Below are 11,190 nucleotides of genomic sequence, written 5' to 3'. Positions count from 1 at the left end.
ACTAACGGACGCTACAATTGTGACGGCCACGTCCCTGCTGCTAAAATACCGGCTGCTCTTCTGTCTTTGTAAGCCTTAAAAGATTGTGTTCCCATCTTCCTCAGCCAGCTGTTGTCTTCTTGGAGGTGCAATCCAAATAGCTAAGACAAAATTGCAAACACAGTTCAGAGCTGGTTCAGTCCTGGCTAAACCTTCCCAGGATTTGCTTGCACCAGCCGAGCTCCCACAGCCGCCACTTGTGACTGTCCTGGTGCAAAGGGCCCCGTAGTGCCCCCATCTCCCTTCTCCGTCGCAGCTGCTCCCCAAAACAGTTATTCAGGACTGCGGTGGCTCCTCCTCGCCCCCAAAACCCAGCTGCATTGGGGTTGGCGAGGAACTGGAGGATCCAGCAGTCAGTCCTGGAAATGGAGCAGGGTGCTGGGGGGATCCTCTCCACCTGGGCTCGTCCGCCCAGCACCACGTGAGCTTGGGGGGTCACAGTGTCGGGGTAAAGGCTGGTGATTCCGGCGGGAAGGAGGTAGCCACTTGGTTGCCTCACCTGGCTCCGAGGTGGCTCGCTTCTCTAACTCTGGACCAGAGAAGGGGATCAGCACACTTGGAGCCACTGGGGTCCTGCCCTGAGCCACCAAAGCCTCATAAATCATTCAAGGATAAAGATGCCAAGAAAAGGCATTTTTTTTTTTTTTTTTTTTTTTAAAAAAAAAGGAATAATTTTGCTTACTTCTCCCCACGAACACAGAGGAGCAGCCACACAGCTTGCTCGGTGGGTGAAGGTGCTTGTGCTTGGCCACTCGCCTTTTGTACACGTTGCGTATCTCTGGTGCTGGGGGAGGTTTGTATTTTAATGCTGTTTTTTCCCCTGTTAGCATCCAAGAAGCGCGATGGGCTGGTAAGGTAGCGACAGGCTCGGTCAGCTCGCTGCGCTGTCGCTGGGTGCGTGCCGCTGATTTTAATCCGTTGGATGAGGAAAATGCCGGCGAAGTGATTTGTCACGCGTGGCGGCTCTGGGGGGAGAGCGAAACCCCCCAGATGGACGGGTAGCAACAGGCCAGTCCTTCCTGCAGCCTCGGTTGCCAGCTGGAAACAAGGGGGGAGCTGAAGGGGTCGCACTCGGGGTGGGGTGGCACGAAGAGGATTTTTTAATCCTAAAATTTGACCTGCTTATTGGTTAATAACTCAGCTAATCCGTAATCCAGCAGGGAAGCACTGTGGCCGCTCTCTGAGCTCGCCTGGGGAGGAGCATGTCACAGGGGCTGCCGAGGTGAGCGTGGGTCTGGTGGCGGGGGGAGACCCCCGTGGAGCTGCTCCGTCTCCTTGGGCCTCCAGCCTCGTTGTGGTGGGAGCCTGGGGGAGAGGAGGATGGAGTTGGGTGGGTCACTCCCTTCGAGGGGGCTCGGCCAGGTGCCGCAGCACCTCCAAGCTGAGCTGGGGGGCTGTGGCCGGCTCCCTGGGCCCACAGGCTGGTTGAGCCCCCCCCACCCCGTGCCCTGCCCCGTGGCCCCCTCACCCTCACAGCTGCAGCTGGTGCATTATTGCTAAAATAAGGCGCTTTTGGCCTCTTCCTGCTGTTTCCAGCCTCGCTAATCTCTTGTCTAGACTCCTCCGCTGGGCAGCGTTCGGCCACCCCCCTCCTCCGGCTGGGTTTCCACAGAGCCCCCGGCCGCAGCCTGGAGCCTCCCCCCGACCCCCCAGCACTGGGTTTGGGGTGCTCCCACCATCCTGTGGCTTCTCCATCCCCCCCCCCCCGGCCCTTCCTCAGCCCTACAGGGGGATGAACCTCAGCCCCCGCCCCCCTCCCGGAGGCGCTGCGGGGCCTGGCCCGGCCTGGGTCCCCCTCCCCAGCCGCCCACCGGCGGCCTGCCCCGCTCCACTTCCGCACTACATTTCCCAGCGTCCCCCGCGGCCCGCGCCTGCCCGCTGCGGCCGACGGACTCGCTTTCCCAGCGTGCCCCGCGGCGCTGGCGTGGCGGCGCGGGGGCGTGGCGATCACGTGGCGCGGGGTATATAAGGGGCGGCGCAGCGCCGCGGCCCCATTGTTGTCTGCGAGCGGCGGCGGGGCGGGACCGCGCGGCCACAGCCCCAGCGCGCGCCCCGCGCCCCCGGGAGCCGCCCCCGCCCCGCCCGCCCCGCCCCGGCGCACCCGGTGAGTAGGGGGGGTCGGGGGGGGGCTCCCGCCTCCTCGGCTGGGGGGCCTATAGGGGATGGGGGGGCCTTACAGCTGGGGGGCCTATAGGGGATGGGGGGGCCTTACAGCTGGGGGCCTATAGGTGAGGTGGGGGTCTTACAGATGGGGGGGTATAGGGGAGGTGGGGGGGCCTATAGGGGATGTGGGAGCCTTACAGCTGGGGGGCCTATAGGGGATGGGAGGGCTATAGAAGATGGGGGGGCCTTAGATGGGGGGCCTATAGGGGATATGAGGGGCCTGTAGGGGATGTGGGGGGCTATAGAAGATGTGGGGGGCCTATAGGGGAGTGGGGTCCTTACAGATGGGGTCCTTTAGGGGATATGGGGGGCCTTACAGATGGGGGGGCTATAGGGGATGGGGGGCCTTACAGATGGGGGGGCTATAGGGGATATGGAGCCTTACAGATAGGGTCCTTTAGGGGATGTGGAGGGGATCGGGGGGCCTTACAGGTGGGGGGTAGAGGGGATGTGGGGGCCTTACAGCTGGGGGCCTATAGGGGATGGGGGGCCTTACAGTTAGGGGCTCTTATAATGGTTGGGGGCCTTGCAGCTGGGGCCCTATAGTGGGTGTCAGGGGCCTGTAGGGGATGTGGGGGCCTTTTTTAGCTGGGGGGGGGGCTATAAAGGATGCAGGGGCCCCTAGGGGATATGGGGGCCTTTCCCAGCTGGTGGGAGCTATAGGGGGTGCGGAGGGGCCCTATAGCTGGCGAACCTATAGGGGCTGCGTGGGCCTTTTCTGGCTGGGGGGCGCGGGGCCTGCAGAGGATGCAGGGCCTTACGGGGGATGTAGGCCCCGCTTCCAGCTGGAGAATATGGAGATATGGGAGACCCTTACAGCTGAGGGCCTGGAGGGGTTGGGGGAGCCTTTTCCTCGCGGGGGGGGGGGGGGGGGCTGTAGAGGATGTAGGGGGCCCTTACGGCTGCGGGCACATAGGAGACCCTCACTAGAGGCCTATAGAGGACATAGGGGGCTTGTAGAGGATGTAGGGGGCCCTTATGGCTGGGGGTCCCCCCTCTCCAGTGTCCTGGGGGCCTGTAAGGGTTATTGTGCCCCCTTATATTGGGGAGGGGACACCTATAGGGGATGTAGGGGACCCTTGAGGCTGGGGCTTTCCCCTCTCCTGTACCTGGAGGCGGCTGTGAGGGATTTTGGGGGGGGGATTTTATATCCAAGAGGCCTATGGAGGACGTGGGGTGCTTGGCCCTCTAGCTGGTGACCTACAGAGGGTGGGAGGGGGCCTGTAGGTGGGGGGGGACACAGTGCAGGGGTGGCGGGAGCCATATTGCGTGTTCCTGGTCCCCAAGGAGCCGGTGCCGGCGGTGGGATGCACGTTGGCCTGGTGGGGGAGGTGTCCCGGGGGGCCTGGTTTGGTGTCCCCAAGGGTGGGGAGGGGTCGTGGTACAGGTCCGCCATTGCAGGCGCTGGGAGGTGAGGAGGGTGCTGAGGGGTGGGTGATGGTGGGACCCCCACCCAGCCCCGCTCCGCGTGGTTTCCGTTGGCACCGAGGTGGCCCCGTGGTCTTGTGGCACGGTGGTCACGGTGGCTGCCACCTGCTGTGGCCACTGTCTGGAGGAGACCCCTGGCCACGGGACGTGGGGTCTTGCCCCTCGCACCCAGGTGAGCACCCAGGAGCGGGGGCTCGGCAGCACCGTGCTCGTCCTTGGGGTGAGCTGGCCCGGTGAGACAACTGTGGCCACCTTCTGCCACCCTGCCTTGGCCATCAGGGTCCCCCCCCGCCATCCAGGCTCTGTGGAGCCCCCATGCATGACCCACCCTTGTGCCTCAATGCCGGTGACAGGCAGCGGGACCGAGTGGGGGATTTTTTGGGATCAGCCTGTCCTGTAGCACCCCCTCCCCCCCCCCCAGGAGATGGGTGCCCACCTTCCGCAGGCACGCCGAGGTGGCGGGGGGCTCGGGGACAACCTGAACCCCTCGCTACTGCTTGTGGTGCCGGTTGCGTAAACGCAGGCTCAAGCGCCAGCAGCGCTGGAGCCGGGGGAGCCGTAGCCTAGATTTTCTCGTTACCCGCCTTCGTTAGTGGCACCGGAGAAGAGGAAACCAAAAAATCTGCCATTTGGCATAAAATCCCGAAGCGCCGTCGGCGTAAGGACCGACCCAGGCTGAACTGGGATCACCGGTGTGCCCGGCCGCGGTGGCCCCGAGTCGCAGCCCAGCAAATCCATCAACCTTCTGGCTGCGGAGCCCGAGGGCCGGATCCTTTGGGAAAACCTCCGACGCCTGGTTTGTAAACGAGCTGAGCTGCTGAACTCTTCGCGGTGGCCCAGCCGCTGTCCCTACCGGGGCAGAAATTATTTAATCTTGTCTCGGGGCTCATCGATAACGAGCTCCTGCCCTGGATCCTGCCCCGGGATAACGCTTGGATTTGCCGGACCGTGGACCGGGAGCCGCGTGCGTCGTGCCAGGCGTTGAGCGGGTGCAGGTGCCTCCAGCTCCGACCGTTTTTGCCGGCTCCCGGGTTAATTCTGCAGCGGTTCTCGAGCCTGAGCTGGATTGTTCCCCGCTGCAGAAGGGGGGTGACGCGCTCCACGTGCTCCAGCATCCTGCACCCTTCCCGAGTGGTGCCGGACCCCAAGCTCTTCTGTCACGCCAGGGGGGTGCGGCGGGGGCTCCCCGTCCCGCCAGCCGCCCTCGAGGAGGTGAGCTGCTCCGTTTGCTCTTCGGAGGAAACACGGAGCGAGGGTTTGGCATCTCCGTGGGCTCCCGTTTGCTCCCTCCAGCCACGGACCCCCCTTTACCCCCCCCCCCCCCCCCCCCCCAGGGGGGGTCAGGGCTCTGAGGGGGCTTCAGGGCGCTGGTGGGGGCTGCTTTGCCGCTTACCAGGGGTGGTTTGTCCGGTGCCACCGCAAAGCCACGGGGCTGCGGTTGCTTGGGGGGCCGGTGGCGAGCGGGGGGTGCTCAGCACCTCGGCGCGCTCCCCCCGACGTCACGGCGTGGTGCTCTGCAGCGATGCTGCCGTGTCATCCCCGGTGATGCTCATCCTGCTGCGTAATCGGTAATGAGGGGGAGCTGCGAGCTGGGGGGCAGCTGGCGGAGGGGGGGGGCCCTTCCTGGGTGGGTTTCACCTGGGAGGGAGACGATTTCCTCTGGGAATTGCTGCCAAGAGCCCCCCCGAGCAGGGGGGGAGGGAATAAGGAATCGCAGCCTGGCTCCTTCCAGCTGCCGGTGCTGCCTCTGCGCTCTAGCGTCGCCTTCCAGGGAGACGCCAAACGCTGCGACGGGATAAAATGGGTCCGTTGGTTATTCCTTGGTTATAATTTTCTGGATTTTATCCTGCACGCCATGATCCCGTCTTAAGCACACCCGTTATCCACTGGGACAGGGTCGGGGTGCTTCCCTGATGCGCAGTGGGCTGCTGCTTAGCCCAGGGGTCTCTCCCTATATTTATATCTCTAGATAATATTTTTTTTCCTGCTTGCATGTCATTCCTACCCTCTCCTCGTCCAGCTGCTGAAATAATCCTGCATCCCGGTCTTTTGACAGTTCCGATACCTCAAAACCTTTGGAGGCTTTGTCAGGATCTGCTTTCAGCTCTTGCTTTTTACGGGAAACGTATTTAAACTGCCCCCCTCCCAGAAACTGGTGCCCATGGGATGCGATTAAAGTAGTTTGTAGAGTAAATATGGGGAGTTTTAGGAGTAAATACGAGGAGGATATCTTGAGCATCCTCTGAGTTACTCTGTCCTGGAGCCTGGGATCCCTGCGCGATTCGTGGGAGCCGTCACGAAATCCATAGGATGCCCAGAGGATAATGGAATCTGCAGGATGCTCGGAGGGTTGCCGCCTGGTAGTTACTTATTCCTCCCGAATATTTGGAAATAAAACCGCTCCTCGCTCCAGAATTGCTATTTCTGTCTCCGTCTGGACGAGCTGTGATGGAGGAGCAGCCCGGCAGCGCATCCCACGTGGATCGAGGATCATCGGAGGCGACGCCGGAGCCACAGGAGGCGAATTGGAACCCGTTGGTGGGACCAGGACTGAGGGTGCCGGATCCCGCTGGATCCCGCTGGCGTCAGCACGCAAGCTCTGGGGACCATGGAGCACCCCTCGCCCCAAGATGCTCCCGCCCTTCCTCCTCTCCCCAAAACCAGGAACGGGCAAACCAGGCACGCAGGGTGTTTTGCAGCGTGATGGGCACAGATTCCTCCTGATGATCTGGGCTCGTTAATCAACCGTGGATGAGCTTCCAGCCAGCGGATTTTCCCGACAGGTTCACGAGCCCTGTGGCTGGACCGGCTCTGTCTCGGGAGGCCCTTTGCACCCATCGGCACACGGGTCCTGTCTCTCCCCTGAACCCCTCCCCTGCTCCCAAAAATTCATATTTTTGGTTGAGCTCCTTTTGCTGTGGTTTCGTAGTGGAACTGGGGGCGTGTGGCCCCTCCCTCATGGTATTTGAGCCCAAATTTTTTCTTTTCCCATCCTGAACCCTCTCCATGGGGTTTTATCCCCATCAAAAAAACACAACAAAACCTGAAAACGGTTTATTTTAACTTTTTTCCCCCCAACTGTTGTTACCATCGGTTAATAGATTTGTTATTATTTTTTCCCTGGTTGTGTCTTTGGCTCCGGAGGGAGGAGAGAGGCTTTTCCCACGGGATGAGCATCCCTGCCCTGGGGGGAGCCGCCAGCTCTTCGCCCCCTCCCTCCGTAAACCTTTGCTTAAGCCAGATCCCGACCCCGGAGCCCAAAATCTTCACCCCGCTGCAGAGCACCCAGTGAGGAAGGTGAGGGTCTGCATCCCTCCAGGGGGGCTCCGGGGGCTTCTCCGGGCACACAGCTCCGTGCCGGGGCTCGGGAGCTTCAGAGCCACCAGGCTGCGCCCTGGCTCTTCCCAGAAGTGTGTATGTGTGTGTGTGGGGGGGTTATTTCAAAAATTTGAATTAAAAAATTCAACAAAAATTCAAATCATTTGAGCTAATAGGGGGATTAAACCGGCCTTTGCATCGCACGGGTGCAGCTGCTGCCAGGCCGGAGGATGAGGAGGAAGAGGACGAAGAAGATGAAGAAGAAGAGGATGAAGAGGAGGAAGAAGATTAGGAGGACGAGGATGAAGAGGATGATGAGGAGGAAGAGGATGCCCCTGTGGGCGGGGGAGCTTCTCCCGTGGAGAAATGAGATGAAAATGTCATTTTTTGGCCGCCTGGTCCCCGACGGCGTCTCCCCGCGCTCCTGCCCTCGGCCCCAGCCCTCCCACCCGCCAGCGCGGCCACTTGGTCCTTCCGAAGAAACACGGTGACCGTCACCTGTTTCCCGATGGATCCATCCAGGAGCTGGGTGCCGCAGGGGGTCCTGCGGCTGGTTTCCCTCTCGAGGGAGCCGGGGGGGGGGGACTCAGGTGATGTTGTGAGGTGCTGTGGGGGCGGGGGGGGATGGTGGAGGTTCTCCTCCTTAATTATCTCCTTCCTAAAATGAGGCTGACGAAGTTGGCAGAGCCCTGGGATGGGCCTGGGCGCAGAGACGGGGGCGATGGAGGTGGTGGAATAGTGGGGGGGGACTCGGGGGCAATGGTGGCCGCGATGCTCGAGTGGCTTTTCCCTGCCTCCGCTTTTCCCCTCTGATCAGCGTCGTTAATCAGCTCCTTAATTGGGCTGACGCTTCAACAGCTGCTTTTCCCCCCCCCCTCACCCTCCTTTAGCGACAAGATTAAGCGATTCACCTCCGAAAAAAAAAATACCCTAAAAAGCCGTATTTCAACCCAAGCCGTGGCGGCGGGGGGCTGGCGCCCAGCTCGGGGGGGGGCTTCGCCGTGGCTTCGGCACCCATCTGTCATTTTGGGGGGAGAAGGGCGACACCGGCGCTTCTCTCCCAGCTTGAAGGATGCCGAGGTGACGGGGAGTCCATCCCTGCGCCCCTTCACCCCCCAAACAGCCTCCGCAGCCCCCCGGTGCCCCCCCAGGGGTCCGAAGGGATGCTGATGGCTTTTCCCACCCCCACCCCCCCAAAGCTGGTTTTTCCGTTGCCATGAGAACAGCGGTGGGAGCAGAGGGAACACAAAGCGGAGAGGAGGAGGTGGCACCACCGAGGGGGTGCTGGGCTCCTGGGGGGGGCACACGGGGCATCCCGGGGGGGCTGCCCGCTGCGCCTGGCCGGGGGGCTGCGGCCATGGGGGACCTGGGCTGGGATCCAGGGCAGGAGCCGCGGTGACCCCGACGCGTCGGGAAGACGCAGGGCGATGCTCGGTCATCCCGCCGGGGGATCGGCCCCCCCAAAATTCCTCACCCAGGCCAGAGCCGGGGGTCTCTGGTGGGCACGGGCAGGCACGAGGACCCAGCAAAACCCTGCGGGGCTCGTTCCCCTCCGCCAGCCCGATGGAGCCGCCGATCCGGCCGCGGCCAGGTAACCCTGGCGCATCCCAAGGTCGATCCCAGATGGAACTTTCCAGGGTTTTTTTGGGTTTTTTTTATTAACGAGGGAGTTGGTGGGAGCACCGAGCCGCCAGCCGGGGCGATGCCACGGGTGGAACACGCCAACCCGGCGGCGTCTCCTTCGGTGAACTCGGTTACAAATTGGTTGGGAATAGAAACGTTGGGTTGGAAGGGAGCCACAGCCCCTCCCCCACCCCACCCCGATCCCTCCGGGCTGCCCAGATGTGACCTATCGTGATAGAATAATTAATACCCGGATTCTCTGTGCAGACCCGATGTTCGTCGGGGCTGGGGAGAAGCCGCTCCCAAGAGCGAGGGACCGTTCCTGCTGGGTCCTGAGCGACTCTGCTGAGCTGAAATGCCGTTTCCCCCCCCCCCCGCAGGGCCGTGGTGAGCCCACCACCCCCACCACCACCCCACCCCCCCCCGGCACCCCACGGCTCTCCATGCGAACCGGGGCCAAATGGATGCGATCGCCAGCGCCGGGCTCAAGAGGAAGTTTGAGGATGCGGACGTGGGCTCGCCGGGCTCCAACTCGGACGACGAGATCTCCAACAGCGACAGCGCCGACAGCTGCGACAGCGTCAACCCCGCCAGCTCCACCGGCTTCATCCGTGAGTGCTGGGGGACCGACCTCCCCCCCACCCCCCCAACACCGTGCTGCGGCCCCCCGGTGCCCCCGCCGCCGAGCACGAGGCGCCTGGGTGTGGGGGTAGCGCTACTCGTGCGCTACTCGCCCCTTACACCCGGTGTGGGGTGACGAGCACGGAGCTACTCGCCGGTCCCACGGCCGCGGGGTCCCGCCAGACCCAGCGGGATTCCCAGCGTTAGACCCCAGACCCGTTGTCCAAGGTCTGTCCCGGGCCTTTCCCATCCCCCACCCAGCATTCGCCCCTGCCGATGGTTTTTTTTTTTTTTGAGGGGGGGGGGGGGGGGGAACTGGGCGGGGGTGGTGGAGGGGGTGGGGGTTAGCGGGGTTGGGCTGGGAGGCAGCGGGGGAGGGGCGCAGCATCACCCCAGGCCAGCGCAGGGCCCCCAGCACCAGCTCAGCTCGCTCCTGGGACCAGAAGAGCCACTTTCCAGGGGGGTGTCAGGTCCTTGTGGGACCCCCAAGGAGCTTTTCTACTCCCAGCTTACTCCCAGGAGCAGAAGAGTCACCTTCCAGCGGGGCGGGAGGTCTTTGGGACCCCTGAGGAGCTTTTCTACTCCCAGCTTGCTCCAAGGAGCAGAAAAGCCACCTTCCAGTGGGGTGGGAAGTCTTTAGGACCCCTGAGGAGCCTTTCTACTCTGAACTTGCTCCCAGGAGCAGAAGAGCCACCTTCCAGCAGGGCAGGAGGTCTTTGTAGGACCCCCAAGAAGCATTTCTACTCCCAGGAGCAGAACAGCCACTTTCTAGTGGAGTGGGAGGTCTTTGTGGTACCTCCAACTTGCTCCCAGGAGCAGAGTAGCCACCTTCCAGTGGGGTGGGAGGTCTCTGGGACCCCTGAGGGGCTTTTCTACTCCCAGCTTGCTCCAAGGAGCAGAACAGCCACCTTCCAGCGGGGCGGGAGGTCTTTGTGGGACCCCCAAGAAGCTTTTCTACTCCCAGGAGCAGAACACCCACCTTGCAGTGGGGTGGGAGGTCTTTGGGACCCCTGAGGAGCTTTTCTACTCCCAGCTTGCTCCAAGGAGCAGAAAAGCCACCTTGCTGTGGGGTGGGAAGTCTTTGGGACCCCTGAGGAGCCTTCCTACACTGAACTTGCTCCCAGGAGCAGAAGAGCCACCTTCCAGCAGGGCAGGAGGTCTTTGTGGGACCCCCAAGAAGCATTTCTACTCCCAGGAGCAGAAGAGCCACCTTCTAGTGGAGTGGGAGGTCTTTGTGGTACCTCCAAGTTGCTCCCAGGAGCAGAAGAGCCACCTTCCAGTGGGGCGGGAGGTCTCTGGGACCCCTGAGGAGCCTTTCTACTCCCAGCTTGCTCCCAGGAGCAGAACAGCCACCTTCCAGAGGGGTGGGAGGTCTTTGTGGGACCCCCAAGAAGCTTTTCTACTCCCAGGAGCAGAAGAGCTACCTTCTAGTGGGGTGGGAGGTCTCTGGGACCCCTGAGAGGCCTTTCTACTCCCAGCTTGCTCCCAGGAGCAGAACAGCCACCTTCCAGTGGGGTGGGAGGTCTTTGTGGGACCCCTGAGGAACCTTTCTACTCCCAGCTTGCTCCAAGGAGCAGAAGAGCCACCTTCCAGTGGGGCGGGAGGTCTTTGGGACCCCTGAGGAGCCTTTCTACTCCCAGCTTGCTCCCAGGAGCAGAAGTGCCACCTTCCAGTGGGGTGTCAGGTCCCTGTGGGACCCCCAAGGAGCTTTCTACTCCCAACTTGCTCCCAGGAGCAGAACAGCCACCTTCCAGTGGGGCGGGAGGTCTTTGTGGGACCCCTGAGGAACCTTTCTACTCCCAATTTGCTCCCAGGAGCAGAAGAGCCACCTTCCAGTGGGGTGGGAGGTCTTTGGGACCCCTGAGGAGCCTTTCTACTCCCAGCTTGCTCCCAGGAGCAGAAGAGCCACCTTTCAGTGGGGCGGGAGGTCTTTGGGACCCCTGAGGAGCCTTTCTACTCCCAGCTTGCTCCCAGGAGCAGAAGAGCCACCTTCCAGCG

The 11,190-nt window shown here is 62.3% G+C and overlaps 1 protein-coding gene across 7 annotated transcripts in view; it reads left to right on the top strand.

Moving 5' to 3' along the window:
* Nucleotides 1–2,009: 2,009 nt before the first annotated feature.
* The window catches only part of CSRNP2 (cysteine and serine rich nuclear protein 2), a 30,979-nt gene continuing 21,798 nt past the window's right edge, over nucleotides 2,010–11,190 (top strand). Inside the window, exons 1-2 of one of the 7 annotated variants that reach the window (XM_080367977.1) lie at nucleotides 2,010–2,143; nucleotides 8,952–9,182. In XM_080367977.1, coding sequence (XP_080224103.1) covers nucleotides 9,032–9,182 — 151 coding nt within the window. In that variant the 5' untranslated portion in view covers nucleotides 2,010–2,143; nucleotides 8,952–9,031. The other 6 variants (XM_080367976.1, XM_080367975.1, XM_080367974.1 and 3 more) reach the window with 6 other exon arrangements.

This window comes from Falco punctatus (assembly GCF_963210335.1).
Source record: "Falco punctatus genome assembly, chromosome: 18".
In the NCBI taxonomy this organism is placed as follows: domain Eukaryota; kingdom Metazoa; phylum Chordata; class Aves; order Falconiformes; family Falconidae; genus Falco; species Falco punctatus.
The sequence above is the reverse complement of the archived record's forward strand: the minus strand, read 5'-3'. Positions and strand labels throughout refer to the sequence as shown.